Here is a 20185-nt window from a genome sequence, read left to right as displayed (position 1 = left end):
TTTTGGCTCTCAATAAAAACAGATCAAGTTGTCTTAAAGATTAGGTTTCTAGAAGCTGGATGGATTTTGTCATGAATACCATCTTAAAAGCAAAGAAAAAGTATTATTGGCTGCACACCCAGTCTTTTTTATTCCTAGCTCTATCTAGCACAAAGAGCTTAGATTTCAGAAATGCAATGAAGTGACACTAAAACTACAGCCACGGCATTCTTTCACTGAAGCCCCAGGTTCTCTTTGGGACCTGCAGACATATAAAAATCATTCTAGGTACTCAACAATCTCCATCCCTCCCTAGAGGCTGTATTAAATGAGTTGACCCTGAAGGAGTTGCCAATAGCAGTTGCCAATGTATGGTTTGCTTAAGCAGCTCCAAAATAGAGTGTTTTATATACTCTGAAAGTTTCTAGACAACCTTCCCTGAATATTCAAGGCAGTTTACAATGACTATCAGAATATTCACAGATCAGGTTGACAGTATTAGCATTACTCTAACCTTCCCATAACACACTATGGGTAAGAGTTTTAAACATCTTAATGAAAACATCTGCAAATGGATGTGTGTGGCTTCTGTAACTGTGCGGATACACAGTCATAGCAATTATCCCTAAATCAGGATTAACTGTTTAAAAACATAAACATAAACCCAAGCACAGAACAAGTTAGTTGTACTTGCCCTTGACTACGGCTCAATATGAGAAGACCATATTTAGCATGTTCTAAGGCACACTGCTCAGCAAAAAAGCAGGGGTTGGCTTTTTGAGCACAGCACCACTGACAAACAACAACTGAAGTTTCCTAGGCTACACACTGTGCATATGGCATACTGTTTCCATGGTTCAGTCAGAATACTGGTGGGAATTAAGAAGCACTTGTATCTTCCTAGGCTGCATGTCTCTCTAGAGAAGCTATCACACAGTCACTATCTTGGGAGAAATACTAATAGGAAGAAGCTTCACTAGAAGTTTTACTTTAATCAATTGCATCTATTTTCACTGTAGAAAATGGAGCCACTGTTTTTTGGAAGGGTGTCTGAAAAACTGAGTCAAACTGAAGAGACTAGAGAGAAGGTTCAAGAACTGTTAGGTGAACTGGAAATAAATAAATCACTGGGTCTGGATTCGTTTTCGTTTTCCCGGCCATGTCGGACGCTCCTCTCCGCAGGTTCGGGAGGAAGCGGCCGAGCAGCCTGACCGGGTGGTTGACCTGCGAGGGTTAACCCCCAGGACTCCCAGTCAGGGGGTCAGGGTCCGGAGCGCTGTGGGAAGAGCCCCCTGAAGTCGATCCAGGGGGTTAATAGCCCATCTGCTCCTATGGAGGCCAGCAGACTTGCGCAGCACATCGCATGCTGCCGGGCCATGGAGAACGGCAACAAGCAGATTTAAGGTGAAAACCTGTAAGTAAGCGAATCCCTTCTGTCATTCTAAGCGTATGCGAAGGATTGGTGGGAGTTGAAGCTTAAGAAGGTTCGGATATATTCCCCTTCACTGAGTTTTGGAACTTAGTTGGCGGACTCCCCCCCCCAAGATGGCGAAGAAAAAGCAGAGCCCTGCTGTGAGCAAATCTGTTCTAGCAGCGTTACAAGGGAAGGGAGAATCTCTTGGTGGTTAAACTGTCAGTCGTTGAAGCTATGAAGCCCTTTGTTGATAAGCTAAATGAAATCGGACAAAGGGTTGGCTCAGTTGAAAGTGAAGTGAAAACCATTAAAGATGTAGCGTTCAGGGCAGAGCAATCTGCTCGGGAAAATGCAACACTCATGAGAGCAACAAACAAAGAAGTAAAGCTTTTGGAGAATCAATTGATAGGACTACAAGTGGACCGTGCTCAGACGGTATTGCGTCTACAGAATGTGAAGGAGGAGGAAAGTGAAAACTTGAAGGATTTGGTGTTGGAACTTTTGGCGTCATCCGCAAAGGCAACTAAAGAAGAGTTAAAAAGCGATATTCTGGAAGTCCGTCGGACATCTTCAAAATATGCAACGAAGCGTCAGCTGCCTCGCGAGATTATTATTGATTTTTCATCTAAGAAGACTCAGGACACCATTTTATATAATTCGAACAATGTGGACTTGGACTTTCTTGGCAACAAGGTTAAGATATTGAAGGACGTTCCATTTTTAGCTCGGAAAAGAAGATTAAAGTACATAAGGTTTGCAGCTCTTCTGAGGAAGCGTGATTTAAAATACAAATGGTTATTTCCGGAAGCCATCTGGTTCAGATATAAAGACCAAGCCTACAAGATAATATCGGAAGTACAGCTGAGGGACTTTGTGCTTAATCATCAAGAGTTCCAGCAAGAAGAAGATTCAGAATGTGGGGAGTGGGGAGGAGGGAGTGAGCGCAGCTATTGTAGCTGTTCAGAGAGAACTGAGACCGAGACGCAAGGGGGGGAAGAAGACCTGATCCTGACTGTAGTTCATATCTTATAAGATCTACCAATCTAATAGCATATTAGAAAGTTTAACTTTAAATAATTGTATTATGAAGGGAATGCAATACTTGTAGCTGTAGTTTGTGTTTTTATATGTTGTTTTTTCCCTCTCCCCGTTTTTTTTCCTTTTTCTGTATGTAGTTTTTTTCTTTGATATTAGCAATTAAAAAAATAAAATAAAATAAATCACTGGGTCTGGATGACATACACCAAGGGTTCTTATGGCACTCAAATGTGAGCTCCATACTAACAAATATATGCAACTGGTCACTAAAATTGGCCTCTGTACCAGAACACTGGAAAGTATACAAATGTTAAGTCCAAGAGGAATCTCCAAAGTTACAGGCCAGTTAGCCTAATATGTGCCCCAAATAAATTAGCAGAAGCTGTTAATAAAGGTAGAATTATTTAAGCACATAGAAAATCAATGCTTGCTGAGGGGAAATCAACATGGCTTCTGCAAAGGGTCTTGCCTCACCAGCCTTTAAGAAGGTTAGCAAGCATGTGCTTAAAGGCAACCCAGTAGGGCGATACTTGGATTTCCAAAAGGCTTTTGACAAAGTACCTCATCAAAGATTCCTTTCTAAACTCAGTAGTCTGGGGATAAGAGAACAGGTCCTCTTGTGGAATAAAAATGGCTAAAAAACCAGGAAGCAGCGAGTAGGAATAAACGGATTGTTCTCTCAGTGAAAGGGAGTAAGCAATGAGGTCCCACAAGGATCAGTAATGGGACCGATGCTCTTTAAATGATCTGAAACGGGGGGTCACCAGGGCAGTGGCCAAGTTCATAAATGATATCAAATAATTCAGAATGGTGAAAACTAAGACAGATTGGGAAGAGCCCCAGGAAGATCCCTCTAAATTGTGTGAGTGAGCAACAGCATAGCAAAAAAAAAAAAAAAAAACAGTGTAGGCAACTGTAAAGTGATGCACACTGAAACAACAAAATCCTTTAAATAACTGTAAATATACAGTGAGGATGTGTAGATTGACTGAGAGGGAAAGATCTTGGGATTGTAGTGGATAGTTTGGTAACTGGGCTGATTCAGTGTACTACAATGTTAAAAAAGAACAGCTCTACTCTGGACATAATTAGGAAAGAGACTGAAAATAAAATGGTCAATCCCACAATGCCCGTGTATTATCTATGGTGTGGCCTCATTTTGAGTACTGTGTGCAGTTCTGGTCACCATATCGCAAAAAGGATATTGTGGAGCTGTAGGAAGTACAGAAGAGGAACCAATATGATGAAGGGGTTGGGGCACATTTTCTATGAGGAAAAGTTGAAGAATCAGGGACTTTTCAGTTTAGAAGCAAAGACGGGGGAGGGGGGATGAGAGAGGAGGAGAAAGCAGAAGGAGATCTCTTTCCCCTCTCCCATAATACTAACACTTAGAAAGCTGATTGGGAATCAGTTCAGGAAATACAAAAGGAAATACTTCTTTACTCCATGAAAAATTAAGTTGTGGAATTCACTGCAATGAATATATTGATTACTACAAGTACCGATGGCTTTAAATTAGCCTGAGATGTATATATGGAGGTCCATCAAAAGCTACTAGCAATGGTGACTAAGGCCTTTTCTGCACAGGGTGCTTTCATTAATTCTGGCCCCATAAAGCTTTGATACATGCCCAAAGTTCTGCATACACGGTAAAAATACCTTGAATCCGAATCCAAATTGCTCCCTATATACTTTTTTGCATTCGCATGGTGAAAGGCTGCATCTGCTACAGAATCTAATTTTCTTTGGATTTTCTGCAGGTTTTTCCCCATGTGCACACACCCCAATGTTTGTTTGTTTGTTTTTTACAGCAAACTCAAAGACAGCTTTTGTTGTAGTGTGGAATGTTTTCTCCAGCGTCAGCCCTGGCCCTGCCTTTCAGCCTCCCCTTTATCCCCCTGCATCCTGACTGGTTGAACGGCAATGTTTATCCACACTCTCCCCCTTCCCCATTTCTTCTCCCACAGCTCTCTGCTTTTATCCTTTAAAAAAGGCATGATTTGTCATGTGTTGCATGTGCACATTAACCTCAGTAGTAAAATGGTCTTCTCACCAACACAAACTTGTACAGGAGTGCTTCCTCTATTTTTTAGTCCAGGTTTTTCTTTTTCTAAAAAAAAAACAATGTTGCAATATTGTTTTTTTTAAGTAACCCCCCCCCAGTTTGAAATTTTAAACTCTCCTTCCAGAACACCCCAGCCAATCAACACAGAAATTTAGTTAAATTTAGAGTACAAGAAGAGTGAAGCGAGGTTAAGCACAACCTCATCTAATGTCCAAATGTTATAATATTGTAACACATGCACAAATAAAACCACACTGACATAACCGCTGATGTTGTCTTCCACCAGAAAACCTGCAGCAGAAAAGGGGCATTTTTCTGTTTGGAGAAATAAAAAATCAGATACTACTTCAGTTCAACTCCCTCAAGTGTGGAATTATAGAAACCCAATGTGGATCCAGTCTTCATGGGCCAAATACCCAGAAAACTCACTCTAAGTGAGCATACTTAAGGAGGACCTTCATATTCAGAGAAAGCAAACTTTTTAATACCAGTGGCTAGGAGGTAACACCAGGGGAAGGCCTCTATTACCTGTATGTTGTCACTACAGACCAACTGATTGGCTGCTGTCTGAAACATGTTGCTGGACTAGATTGACTACTGGTCTGAGCAGGGCTCAGGGTCTTACATGCTTTTTAAAAAGGTTATCATTTGCAGAAGATACTCAGTTAACTGGGATACTTAACAACACAATGGAAAAATGACTAGCATTACTTAAAAATAATTTAGAATCAAATACTGTACAAATGGTTTCATTGCATTCTGAAGGCTTGTGCTTTCAGTGCTAAATGTTTTATAGGAGACGTCAGTCTGTACAATGCTTACCAAAGAACAGCCTTTTACACCGAAGTGTTCACTCACTACCCAAAACCAAACGGTAACTGCAGACCACATTCCAGACCCTATGAAGTCTCTCTACAGCACAGTGGCAAAGAGAACCACATTATGTGGAACAGATGTTATCACTTTCTTCACCAGTGATGCTGCTTTGTACCACCCAATCCGGCATCTGAATGGATCTGGTTAGTATGATTGAGGTGTGGACTGCAGTTGGTGGGAGGTAGCACGGAGTAAATGCTTGAGGTGCACTGAGATGCCCAAAGAATGGATGCAGAATGGTAAAGGGCTGGTATCTTTCTTTAGGAAGCAGCAATGTTAAGCATGAGAGGCCCACAGCAGCACACTGTGTGATAAAAAAGCAAACAAATACTTAAGCTATGAAGATACTGGCTAAAACTCTGTGTGGATAGGAACAATTCTTCCCTTGAAAATCTGAGGAACTTATTTTCAAAAAAGTTACATCAGAATAAGTACAAATGGGGAAAATAAAATTAAAGTATTTCTGCTTTGTAAATACTTATTTCTATTGTAATAAACTCAATGTTGTTTAATATAGAGACTTTAAAAGTTCATAAAGTATGTACCTAAAGTTTGTAGACTAACTGCAGATAATGCTTAGCAGCATACTCCACAAACATGTAAAATCAAAGTTAATTTCCCATTATTTCTCTTGATGACTCAGCATAATCAAAATTCTTTCACTTACACACACCCTATCTGAATTAAGAGCAACAATAAATCACTTTAAGGTTTTACATCTGAATTGCTTACACTGGAAGCCATTTTAGTCACAGAGGACTGTGGCAGTTGTGAACAGTTTTCTAGTGCATTATATATACAGTATCATGAACAACCAGGGTGCATTTACAGCAGCATAAGCAAAAAAAGGTCCCTGCCTCAAAGGAAATTATAAATTTCAGTTTGACAGTGGTGTCAGAACAAAGGGAGGAAAAATGAGTGATGGTAAGCAAATGCAGTGTACTTTTTGCTCTGTTTTAGTTGGGAATGAAGACAAGTAACTTTATAGAAAAGGTGATTTTGGAGAGAAATGTGAAAAGAAGATGCCAGTCATAAACAGGATCAAGAGAAAATCAACAGAAACTAGCCAGAGATCTTTGGGCAGTTCAGGGTGACAGAACCGGATGCAATGATATATTGGGAAATAGTTACACCAGCTCTCCCCTCAAAAAAGTTCTGAACACTCCTCTTCTATTTTGCCTCCCTCAATCAACTATGGTTATTTCTAGGTAATGGAAGTAAGGAACACCCAGTTCACCCTCCCCCACAAAACAGTGAGGATGTCAACACAGTGGAACTCGTGTGGGAGACTGTGGGAGAGAGTTCTCCATTCTTTGACAGAAAAAAATGTTCCATTGACCTTTAGAGATAAATGAACACCTCAATACCAGGAATGGTACCTTTGCATGCAGCTAGCCACCCACTGAAATCAAGTCACGTTAAATGGAATGACAAAATGGGACAATTTTGAAGCACGAACCAAATGGGATGCAAGATCTTACTTGGATTAGAATACCAGCAATACAATTTAATGCAGTTATACCACCAGTTATCCCTTGACAAAGCATCTGATAATTAATACAAACAAAGATAAGCCATAAGGTAATTATACTTGTCTTCCAATCATTCTACTCATCCCCAGCACAGACTTAGTTTTTAAAAAGAGACTGTGTGTGTGTGTGTGTGTGTTACAAAGGGCTTAGAAAATCCTGCTTCCATTCCATTCTTTTATTTGTACTTCAGATATTAAAAAAAACACCTGAAGCACTTCCTGCTTCAGTGCTGCCTGTTTTGACCTCTGGAGCTGCAACGGGTACAGTTTATTAGGACAAGCCAACACATGCCTAACTAAGGCACGGCTCAGTATGCTGGGAACTGTTCCCAGCCAAGAGGGCATAAGATGACATTTCAACTGAGCTAGCATGATATACTTGCCAGCAGCCTGAAGTAGTTAAACCCCATAATCGTAGACCTGCCCAGGGCATTGTTGGCAATGAGCAACACACAGGCTGCTGGAGCTGCTCTCAACATTTTTCTGCTTTAGTTAAGGTAAAAGACATCAGCTACATACAACAAGTTTATCAGCTTTATTTAATCATCATTTATACTATGGGTGTACGATGGGTGCCATCCCACCACTAGTATGGGGGATCTCCTGCCCCCTGCCCTCCTGCTGCCACTTACCAGGCCAGTGGGGGGAGGCGAAGGCACCTAAGAGGGAGGCAGCACCCTAAGCACAAAGATGCTTTCTTGTTATGCCGTTAAATGAAGTTATTTTTCAGCATAACAGGTAGGTGTGGAGGTAAGTACCTCACTGCCCCCCTTGGTTTGGCCCCTGGGAGACCTGGCACCCCTATCTGAGCCAGTTCATAATACTGAGCAGTATGACAGGGACCCAGCCATATTATGGCCTACCTTCAAAATGCAAACATTTACAGACTGTATATCTAGACATATTAAATAACTTGTTTCATTACTTGTTTTGCATTTTGCTCTAGCCAATTAGCAAAAAAAAGGAATCCAAAAACATTTAATCTTTCACTTACCTGAGTATTTTTTAATTCCATGATTTATGCATTACTCAATCACATATTGTTCTTACAAATATGAGACTAGCTTACTTCCTTCAGCAAGGCATTTTCAGAAACAAAAATAACCATTGTATCTCTAAGCTGTACCAGCAAACAAGTACAAACACCACCACATGGGTCATGATTCAAAAATGTTGTTTGCCCAAGTTTCCTTTAAATGCTGAAATGAATTTTACCACTTTATACTTCAGTGTCAAACATTCAGATAGTCATCAGTCTGGGAGCCAAAGCCTTTGTCTCAGTCACAGTAAAAGGAGTACATGACAATGATTTTATACTATTTTCATGACTCTTGTTATTCTACTGCCAGCAATCCTCAGCCTCCTTGTACCTGGCACAGTGGTTAGAGTGTCCAACTTAACTAGGGGCACAGTCTCGGTCTGAAACCTTGGGCAGTTTCCACTGCTTTGTTTTCTATACCATACTGTTAGACTGTTTATCTACTTTTATAATTCAGTTTTGTTTCTCTATTGATTGCATTGCTTTTATTGGTTTTTTTAAAAAAGAATTTTATACGAACAAAACTTACAAAACTACAAACCATTACAAATTACAACTACAAATATATCTTTGTATCCGCAAAAATTAACTGTTGTCTGTACAAAGTCACATTTCAAGAGATCCGTAGTTATAACAGAAGTATCTTCAATAAACATTTCTTTCAATAGGATTTACCACAGTCCCCACATTTCCATTTCGACAGCTTCTTGATATCTTAATTTTGTTAATATAAGATTATTTTTAGACAAAAATTCTAAGAAAGGTTCCCATTTGGCATAGAAATTTGAAGTACCGGTGGGGTTGGATTTTAAGTACAACTTTTCATTTATTTTCTCCATCAGTAAGAGATCCCAAATTTTATTGAACCGGGTGTTAATAGAGGGGAATTGACTTTGATTTCCAATCTAATGCCAGTGAAGTTTTGGCTGCAAAGAAGAGTGTTGTTATTAGATCTTTCCTAATAGAAGGGAGCTTTTATTGGTTTTTAATCTACCTTGAGTTTCACTGAGAAAGGCAGTCTATAAATACATATATAAGTCTAAGACCAGAATGATCCAAGTTTAAATCCACACTGTCCCATGAAGTTTTGCCAGTTACACACACTCAGTATACCTCCTGGGGTGGTTGTGAGGATTAAATGGAGGGGGGGGGGAATGATATATGCCACTTTGAGCTCCTTGGAGGAGGGTTAAAGTAAAAAATTGTACAATGTAGTGCTTACCTCTACCTGCAAAAAAAACCCCAAACAAAAAAACCCATAAAATATTAAGAGCCAAGCATTTCACTCTTTAAGATAGACAATTATAGGCCCAGAATACATGCCATGATACAGGAGCATTAATAATAGATTCAGGAAGGTAAGGAAATGTTGATAAACTGCAGGTGTGTAACTCTAAGAGCTGGTACAGTCCATTTACAAGAAGAATGGTTTCATCTTATCAGCACAGGCTTTTTACTCAGATAGGAGGGCTGTATTGTAAGGGGGAGGGATCTCAGATGCTCCACTAATGAGTTAGGAACCATAGACTTCACCACTATGTTGTATTGGATTTCTGCTAATGCTATGTCTTTGTGAACTTGTCTATTTACCCTATGGCATTGTTTATGGAAGTGTTCTTGATATTGACTGTAGTAATCTCACACTGTGCAATCTGCCTTGAATCTCAGTGAGAAATCGTTCCTTGCTTTTTGTGGACCCTTACAGATTACATAAAATCTGGGAAATATTTTGGTGCACTTTTGCAGGACGATTTATTGAAAAAACATTCTAGAATGCTCTCTTGCAAACTTAAAGCCATTTTCTATCTAGCTGTTATCAAGCATAGTGGGGACTCTAGGAGTTTGCAGAGCTGCCAGTGTCTTAGAAGATAACTTCAAGGGTCAAGCTATACGTTTCAGGGGAAGATACAACCTTCCCATCACTAAGCAATCCAGCCTGAATTAAAATTAATTCCTGACCTCAAATGATCAGATTCCAAACGTGTATATAAATTATCTGTTTTGTACCGTACCTTCTTTTAACTTGCGGCAACCATAGTTTGGTCATAGCTTGACTTGTGAGAATTGGTGAGTGGATAAGTCTTGACACTGAGTAAAAGGACTGGAATAGATGACCTTTAAGATTCTGTTCCAGATTGCATTTCTGACACAATTCCTGAAACAGGACCCCTTGTAACCACAAGACATATTTATGCATACAAGAAGCAAAATATGCCTCCAATAGCACTAGGTCACATAATTTGGGCCATGAATTATACTTACTAGTACATATATTTAGCAATACATAATGACATCTTAGCAATCAAATTCCAGCACTTTACAGTTAGATCTGAGTGACGTGTAAATTAGCAGGATTTAGCTCTGGTATTTCTTAATTGGTGTATACACACACGCACATCAAGATATATATATATAAATTACAGTATCTAGAAGTGGCTAGCAATTGCTGAATTATTATCTGATCAGCTGACCCTACTAGACACTATTTTAATTGAACTATGGTTTTTCAGCATTTCCTTTACTTGCTTTCACATTATTTCATAATATTTATGACTTTATTACTGTTTTATTATAGCAATTGCACATTATAAGAAGAATAACTTTTACAGGTTGTTAAAACTTTACTTAGCATGTACACACACACACACACACACGGGAAATAACAGTAAAACTAACAAGCATTTTTATCTCGTTTGATAGCTATAAATTTGTTCCAGAAGATTCCATTTCAGATCAGTTGCTAGTCATCATCTATTGTCCAAAACTGTTCAGAAAACTACACTAAAGCCCCCTTTTTAAAAAAGAGAGCTTGACTGTCTGCAATGAGTAAATGTGTATTATAACTGAAAGCTACAAATACGTGTGCACAACCACTCACCACTCTGGCTGCAGAAATGGTGCGGATAGATAACGAGAGGTTGGCATCAATCAAACAAAAGCTTCGAGGCACAAAATTCCCTCCTAACCCCCAAGAAAAGGGGCAGGCTGTGCTTCCGAAGGAGCTTAGACTCGACTGTAATCGGCAAAAGCGCCTGATCTCAAGCAACTAGCAAGCTCGCGCAAGACATTCATCCAAGAGCACCACTGAAAACGGAAAGCATTCCTGCACTTCCATCCACCTATGTAAGGCCGCTCCATCCTAGCAAACCTCTCAAGCCGCTCCCTTTTCCTCCGCAAGTTCTTTTGCATGCCACCACCTATCCCTTTGCAGAAGAACCGGTCCGCTCCGCTGAACTCCAAGGCACAGCCCTGAAGGAAACGCAAAGGCAGAACAAGTGCGCACAGAGCCAAGCCCCTTGCTTCTAGCGTCCCTTCCTACTGTCAACTCATGTTACTTATGAAAGCAGCCTGCCTTTACAGAGCGAATGTATTACAAAGAAGTCCATGGGCGCAATCTATATGCGAGCAGATCTGCATCGCTTAGCAAACGCGATCTTCTAACCAGCACGTGTGCACGACGCCATATAATAGAAATCATCTCGCACAGGGGCAACATCCAGAGGCAGTAGGGCTGCAGCACACAAATATGGAATTACACCGCTCGAGACCGTGGGAAGTGCCAGGAACTGACGCAGTTGCAAACCTTCCCCACTTCTTCCCGATTTTTCTTGCAAGCGCTCAGCAAGCAGAAGTTTGCAACGGAATGTGCAAAATAAGCTGGAAAGAAAACGGCTTTGGGTCCGCTTTTGCTCAATATATAGGAGCAACGCATACAGGCAGAGACAAATATTTTTCCTAATAAATCGAGCCGGGGAGGGGGTGGTTTTCAAGGCAAGCAAAGAAAACCTATGCCTTTTAAACGCTGCTGCCAGACAGTCAATTACGCAGGACACAAAACCAAGAACGAACCCGAGCAAGTTTCAATTTCGATCTCTTAACACGCATTAAACTAGAGCAAACAAAACACGTGTATTCGGAAGCAAGCCGAAATGCATTCCCAGGTAGTTTACTCTCAGTAGGTTCTTAGAATTGCACCTTCACCCTGCAAGCAGCAAACGGGGCTCTCTCCGAAGCGGCTAGCCGCGTGCGGCGAAACGACAAACCCTCGACCCCTTGCCGAGGAACAACCGCTTGCAACGGAGGGAACCGCTCCAAAGGTTAAACTCCTTGAGCTCAAGTTTAACGGACTTGACGGTCGCAGCATCGCGTTTCTCTTTTTGCACGTATCGGTGGCTTAAACAGAAAACTCTCTCCCCACCCCCTTCCAGCGAAGCCCAGTTTTGCTCAACGGGGTTCTCTCGCTCCTGACAGACGCCACCGCCGCGAAGGAATTCATGCTCGGCCCTGCTCAGCCGAACAGCCGGGCTCCCCTCCCGAGCCCCGACGCACGCTTACTTCTCATCCACATGCAGGCTGGGCGAGCACTTGATGGCGAGCCACGTTTTCCAGTGGACGTGGCGGACCTTGTACACCTGCCCGAAGCCCCCGGAGCCAATCTTCTCCCAGCTGACGAACTCGCCAGAGTCGAAGGTCTTCAGCAGCCCCATGGCCCACGGGGAGCCACCCGCCTTCTCCATGCGGCCCCCCGGCTCTGCTCTTCCAGTGTGACAGCGCTGCCGAACCGGTCGACCGCCCGCCGCCTCCTCCGCGCTTGCTCCTCGGTCTGTCTGGGCCCAGGTGACTCAAGGTGTAGTCATTTGCCCAACCATTACATCACTTCCTGGGTTCGCTCTCGCCGCTCGCCTGTGAGCGTAATCCGAACAGCCCCTATCAGCGAGGGAAGGAAGAAGCCGGGGGTGTGTTGCAACAGGGCAGGCTGCAACAAGAGGAGGCTTTAGCGCGGAGAGAGCGAGTGGGGTGGGGGCATTTCTAGAGAACTGTTGTTCTGTACTTCGCAGCTTTAAACAGTGACAAGAACCGAGTTCCAGAGGGGTTCGTTGGGTGCAGTCGAGGGGCTTGTGACACCTTGGCAGTAGCTTTCAGGAGTCGAGGCAACCTGGTTGGAAGCCCCCTTGTGCATCTGTAATCGAGTGACATTGACACCGCCCAAACAAGGAAATATATTCGGTTCAGTGCTCTCTTTCTGCTCTGCCCCCTTTTTTGCTGCATAGAGGCCCAAACACCTGCTAGCTTGTAGTCTTTTGTTCTATCCCAGGCCTCTTTCTTGTCAACTATGGTCCAATCACGTAAAACCAAATTCCACACATGGGTGTTTATTTTTAGCCCTCTCCCACTCTCCTGGAATTACAACTAATCTCCCGGCCACAGCTCTGTTACCCTAGAGGAAACTGAAGGGTGGACTGTCTGGCATTATTCCTGCCAAGGTCTGTAAGGTGTAGGCCTTGTTCCACCTAATACAGAGTAAAACTTTGGTTCAGGTTTCATGTCTTGCAGGAAATCTCACTAGGCCTGTTTACTGGGAAAGGCACAGTCTCTGGTAATTGGCTGCACCTGGGCTGCTTTCTTCTCTTGAGAGAGTGGCCTTGGGAAGGCCAGTGCTTGGTGATGATCTCAGCTCTTCCCATACTCCCTAAATTTTCACACTGAGGTAATGTCCAATTAAGAAATGAGCCCTGATTGGTTCCTTGAGTGGGCTGATGCCCCCTCCAGATCTGAAGAAGCCTCTCCGTTTCTAGGCAGTTTACCATACCATTCCAGACCAGTCTTGCTACCTTGTAGCCATTATCAACTATCTGCAATGTAAAGGAGAGCTCCTCAGCTCCATGCCATCTCCAGGATGCCTAGTGAGCCTGGCATGAATGGACTTTGGTAAGATCAACCTGCTTTGGAACCAACTCAGAGAATGTTTAGTCAGCCAGCCAGCCAGTAGTATTTTAGTCAGAACATATTTAGATTAGCAAGCTGTTGTTTTCTGTCTTGCCTAAATACTTTATAAGAGCAGTTTCTGCCTTGCACACACACTTACGTTCTTTCTTTAATAAACTCCAATCATATATTTTACCAGTGTTGCTTGCTAAGGAGGTACACACACTCAAAAGATCCCAGGAAGCCAGAGTGCTTCAAAACAACCAAAGCTCTTAGAGGCTCCTCGGGGAACTGAGTGGCTAGGCGAGCCATCAGGGACAGGGGATGAGAGTCTCTGGGTTGATACAAGGTCCCTCCTCTCCTCAAACTCCACCCTCTCCAGGTTTCACCTTCAAAATCTCCAGGAATTTTCCCACTTGGAGCTAGCAACCCTGTAACCTGTGAAAAACAAATAAATGCACAAGTTATGAGTTGACTGATAGCCATGCAGGACCAAAGTCTTGTAATGTAAAGTGCATGAAATTTTGAATAAGATTCTTTAGTTAACCAATCCATTTTTTTTCAATTAAAATACCTGTTTCTCACATTCGTACACCAAAATAGAGAATAAGACTGAAAAGTATGTGAAGTGGCATGTGTAAATTCCATCTTGGCAGTTTATTACCAGTCGCTTTTCAAGTCAACCTGCCCATGCTTTACAGTCTGTTTGTGACAGATGAAGATGGTTAGCCATATTAGTCCTGCAGCTGATCTTTAAATAAACTGACTTGAGCACCAGACATGTTAGCAAAAAGGTATATAAGTTGAATAAATTAATTAATTAAAATAAATTAAATGGACTTGCTCCACTGCCTTAAAATTTCATCTGCCAATGAAAGAATCTGTAGTAACTAACATACCTGTGTATATTGCTTTCCAGTTTGCTACAATTTCTCCTTGAAAGACAACAGCATATTTTGCTGCTGCCTTGCCATAATTCTTTTCAGATTTTCATACACTTAGCATATTAATCAATGAAGTACCAGAGCAATAGCCAGCTTTCCTTGCATATCAGCCACTTTGTCCACATGTGACTTTAAGAAATTATTGGAAAATCAGTGATCTCATTGACTACCAAGTCTCTATGAATTGTTAGAAACGTAAGCTGAACAAGAATAGTTACATCTTAGTTCAATAAAAAAGCTAGTGTGTGTAGTGTAGTGTATATGTTTCTTAGGCTGCACGTGCCTTTTGCAATGTTTGCATTTTCATCCTTTATCATCCATGAATAATCCTGGGGGGGAAATACCCTTCACTTTTAATCGCTATGATTGGGAGTATAGCAGGGCACTTGCAGAAGGTTAAGTTGTCACAAAGAGTAGATGTTTTTTCGAAGTAATTTTAAAGTTGCCCTGTAAGTCCTCTGTTGTATTCACAAAGTGACTCAAGGGGCAGGTGGGCTGAGTCCAAAAATCAGTTGAGACAGAGAAGGACAATTATAAAAGGTTTGTTTTAATATTCACATTACAGTTGTTATTTTTATGGTTTTCTTCTATTTGCTTTTACTCTGTAGGCTGCTTCAAGAAGGCCTCTGGAGAGTCAGCATATAAATTATGTAAATAAATTGTAAACTCTTTTGTTGTCACTAACGTCACCCTTGAAGGCGCTTAGGAAAGAAATCAACCTTTTAGTCCCTAGGGATAGGCAGAATGCTAACAGGGACTAGGGAGTCTTCCACATGGGTCATCTGCCCCGAGTTCAATGCTTTTGGGATGTGTTGCAGTCATGCATCTGGGGGGAGGGGGGGTCCCTGGGTTTTCTGAGATCATTCTCAAACCTACTTTGCTCTGAAGTTTGAGGAAAGGATGCCATTAAACCTGGATGGCTGCTTGTGGGTGAGAAAATTTGGATTTTTCAGCCTATACGGCAGTTGTTTTCCCTAACATTTTCCCTGGCCCTACAGCAGCTATTCCCCCCCTCCCACATTAAAAAAAATTATTTTAAAAATTATAGTGATACACTGTTGTAACAGTAGGTGTAGCAGGTTATCTGAATTCTCAGGTCTCAGCTTTCATTTTTTAAAAAGTAATTGTCTATCCAGATCACTTGCAGATATATAAGGGAAAAGGCATATCTTTGCAAGGGAAGGGACTACAGAGTTACTTTTTAATAAAAATGAAAGGGGAAAATTCAGACATGTTACACCTGTTGTTACAACCTCATATTGCTATAATATTCTTGTACCTTTTTTAAAATGCAGAAGCCCCAGTGGCCCCGGAGAAGGGGGGGGTGGCCACTTCTACGGGATTGGGCAAGGAAATTATGCCGTATTAAACCCCTGTTGCTGCTGTGCTTTATCTGCAGCCATACTAGCAATGGAGAAACCACAAAATCCCATCCCTGTGTATAAGCTATCACTTGCAGCCAAACATGAGAGAGGGCATAGAGTTTTCTTGCAAACAGAAACAGTCTCTCCTGGCCTGGATCTATTTCCTCTACAGTGGCACAAGGATAATCAGGGTGCTGCTTCACTGAATCCAATAGTGGCTGTCCGTCCATGTTTCACTTAAACTGGACTGACAGGTGATCACATTCCAACTAAGGACTTTGAATTAGACCTAAAATACAGTAGCTATTATTTTAATTGAAATTGATATTTCACAGATGTTACAATTAGGAGAAACAACACTGTAACCAACATGCAAACTGCCCAGTCCCCACCCCACCCCAGTGCATTTTTGACAATGAAAAATAAACTTGTCTAATTTGACTCTGCCTCCTTTGATTTATTCTCCTGCATTTCTTCTCTTGAAGAACAGGATGGGTGAGTTTACTTTGCAATATTGTGCCTTAAAAATATCCAGATGCAAAAGTACAAATCTAGTTCTTGGGTGGGGTTTCAATAGCAGCTTAAGACAAAGCTGTTTTCATATAAGAACCTACAACTGTATTTTTAAAAGATATATAATGAAGAATTTTAGGACTACTTCACAGGCTAAATTTTATACACGAATATAATTTATTGTACAAAACTATGCTCATAACATATTTACACTTTTGCAGGTGCACTTCATGTATATATGTAACATGCATCCACTGGGAAGCTTCTGCCAACTGCTGCTATTGTTGTGCATGCAGTGAAATAAACACATGACATGAGTATTTATCACATATGGCAATGGATAGGTAGGAATGTGCATTTTCTTGTACATGGAAGATACAGAGTTGGGTCAAACAAACTGTGAATGGAACTAGTTCATATAACAGCTCTCTCCCCTTTCTTCCTGCATAATCCTGATCAGATGCTCCTCAAGATCAGAGGGCTCCTGGGAAAAGAGTGGGATATGGGGCAAGAAGGGAAGTCAACAGAATTACCCTCCCACCACCACCTGAAGGACTCATGCAGAGGGGGAGTGCATTCAGATCAAACTACACTGGCTTCACATACTTCCTTCTATTGAAATTTGCAGCTAAGGCAGCCATCTTATGGAATGAGGCTGTGCTAATGAATCATCCTCTCCCCCAAGAAGCATAGGTCTTTATTCCAATGCCTTCTGGACTTAATGAAGACCTCTCTAGTAACATTTGGTTCTGAAGACCATAAATTGTCAGGGGTGTATTATACCTCGCAGTTCAACCTCAAATATCCGTCATCATCTTCCTTGTATCTAAGGCAAACAAAATGGGAACAATGTAAATAAGATGATGTTACTCTTTACTCATTCATGTTTCCAGTGGTAATAGTGGCCCAACTGAGGGCAGCTTCAGCAGCTAATTTAAGAAGCCTTGCCGAACAAAGAAGACCATTCTTGTGAGGAAGAGGTACATGTTCCATCTGGGGCACATATGGCTCCATTCCAGAGACTCACAAATGGTATAAACTCTATGAACTTCAAAGTTTAACAATATAACTTAAATTTCATATCCAAATATGAAAACCAGCATGGTGAAGTAGCTAGAGTGACGGAGGATCTGAGATGTAGGTTTGATTTTCCACTCTGCCATGGAAACTTACTAAGTGACCTTAGGCCTATCACACACCTAACCTACCTCACAGGGTTTGTTGGGTTGGGAATCGAGGATAGGAGAATGATGTAAGCTGCTTTGGGTCCCCATTGGGGAAAAATAGATATAAATAAAATAAAATATAAAATTCACCAAGTGATAGCTAGATACAAAAAGGATTACAAAACAGTTGCATGTGTTTTGCATTTTATTCCCTTTATATTTTATAATCTATCTTGTATTGTTGAAGAAATGATACCATAAAAGTCTTGTTCTATTTCTTAAGTTGATTTTATCCCAGTCTGGAAAATTTCTTCCAAAAATAAAAACAGTGTTACACTATATCTCTTTTGTTTTGTTCTACCATATTAAGTAAAACATTTTTCCTGAAATAAACTGAGATGGAGCAATACCACCTCCATTAACCTGCATGAATATGTACACTTGTATATGGGGGAGCAGGGCCCGAGATTGCCACAGATTTCTTCTTCTACTAAAGCCTCCTCCTGTGCTGCATCCCACCCTGTTCCTGAGAGTCTGCTGGCCCTCAGGAGTGGATTTTGGAGTGAGTCGTCTACAGCAAGATGCAGCAGGAAGGGGAGACTGGAAAGATCTATTTCACAAGCAAGCTCTGCTCATGGTTTTTTAATTATCTAACAACACGAAGACTTTTCCCCCTTCAAAATAGCAATAAAAAACATACCGGAAGCGAGAATTACAGACATGTTGGTGCACTTTGCGAAGGTGGAGAGTCAGTGTATAGCACCATGAAAAACACTTCTGACAGAGATGGCATTTGTATTTTGAATGGCCATTTTTCTGTGGGAAAAGTATTATATGAATGTTAGAAATCAAAGCCAGTGCTAAAGATGTCAACAGAAAGAATTAATGTAGAGCTTCTATGGTATTTTGAGCACTCAGTTCTTAAGTTCCAGTATACCTAAGTCGAATTTAAGCCAATAATGGGCTCAGTCCTTTGAAAGATCTGGAAATGCATATACCAGATTTCTTAATGACGTCGAGGTTTAAAAGTTCTAACAAACCAACATCCACAAACAAGCATCAAAGTGAATCGTTCTGGTGATAAATTGTATGCCATTGTGCACTGAAAGGGTAAACCTATATACTGAAAGCCAATACACAGTAGTGGATAAATACTGGTCTAGGTCTAGGGACTCAGGTTCAAATCACTGCTCAGTAATGAAGTTCACTGGGTGATTTTGCATCAAACACTTACCTCTTAGTTTACCCTACCTCAGGTGGTGTAGATAAAGGGGAGAAGGGGAATAGACTTGTGTGTCACTGTGAACTCAAAGGGAAAAGCATTAGATAAAAATGTGTATAATATAATGTAACCTACTGACATAGGCCATTTCATGGCCTTTTTCTCACACTACATTTTTCTCTGTAGTGAAGTATATATGTGTACATATATGTATATATCCCTACCAACTGAGAATCATACATCTGATGAAGAAGACTCTAATCCACAAAAGCTTGTGTGACAACAATTTTAAGCCAGTAATTTCCATCGTGGTGCCTAAGGATACTATGGTGACCAGTAGGTCCTGACACCCATCTGCTTTTTTCCAAAGCATTTCTTACCAAAACAAATAGTCCAAACTTTCTTCCATCTCACTGCAGTACAAGGTGTTTCAGAAGAGTCCAAGATGTGTCTGCAGGGAGTACCCATTCAGAAACATAGGAGGATACTTGGCTTGGAACTTCCAACATTTTGTGATTAGCCCTGCCCTCATGGCAACCATTTTCCCTACTCCGTCTTCATAGAATGATGAAAATGCCCACAGACACACTGAGCTAGTTTGGTGTAGCAAACCAAGAGTGCTCTGAGTGGTGTTAAGTCATCCTGAAAGGTGGCATATAAATCGAATGTTGTTATTGAGTTTGGAGAGCCCTGCTTTGAGATGCCACAAAGCTCTTTGATGTTCTTGGTTGGAACTAAATGTCCACTGATATAAAGACATGGTTATTTTGTGGAGGCATAGAGGAACTAGAGTGCAGCTAAGAATTGAAAACCTGCATCAGTATAAGAAAGGAACATTTCCAAGAGTTGGTCTATGAAGACAACAGTGCAATCTAAGCCCTTAAAAAAAAGTTAAGCCCTTTTAAGAGAGAAACTACACTTTACTTTAGCAATACATATTTCCAACTTGGCATCTTCCCAGGTAAAACAGATGGTAGGTCAAGAAGTTTGTAGATAACATTTGATAGTCAGGAGGGGGACTTAACCTCTCCCATGTGCAACAATTCTCTCCTGCAAATTTATCCAGATCAAGGATTGCAAAATTGCATACAGCCATGTATGTAATTTTGTACAGACCAATATTTGGAAACAGCCCAAATTTATGCTATGTTATTAATGCCCACCTCATGTGTTCTCTTGTTATGCTGCCTTAGGGTATGCAAGGTCCATGCAGTAAAAACACAGCCTTCCACCTCACAGTAGTACAAAGCTGAACGGTTGTGCGTTTCAACATGTTTACGCAGATCACAAGTGCTCTTAAAACTGAAGAACATGAAAGATGACACAAA

At 41.2% G+C, this 20185-nt stretch overlaps 1 protein-coding gene across 1 annotated transcript in view; it reads right to left on the bottom strand.

Moving 5' to 3' along the window:
• RIPK4 (receptor interacting serine/threonine kinase 4) overlaps positions 1-12530 on the bottom strand; it is a 42762-nt gene extending 30232 nt beyond the window's left edge. Inside the window, exon 1 of the mRNA XM_054975043.1 lies at positions 12278-12530. Within this exon, the coding sequence (XP_054831018.1) occupies positions 12278-12459 (182 nt within the window). The 5' untranslated portion in view covers positions 12460-12530. The remainder of the gene's footprint in view (positions 1-12277) is intronic.
• Between the last annotated feature and the right edge of the window lie 7655 nt (positions 12531-20185).

Source organism: Eublepharis macularius, chromosome 3 (genome assembly GCF_028583425.1).
Source record: "Eublepharis macularius isolate TG4126 chromosome 3, MPM_Emac_v1.0, whole genome shotgun sequence".
NCBI lineage: Eukaryota > Metazoa > Chordata > Lepidosauria > Squamata > Eublepharidae > Eublepharis > Eublepharis macularius.
Note: the sequence above shows the minus strand (reverse complement) of the source record. Positions and strands in the feature narration are given on the sequence as shown.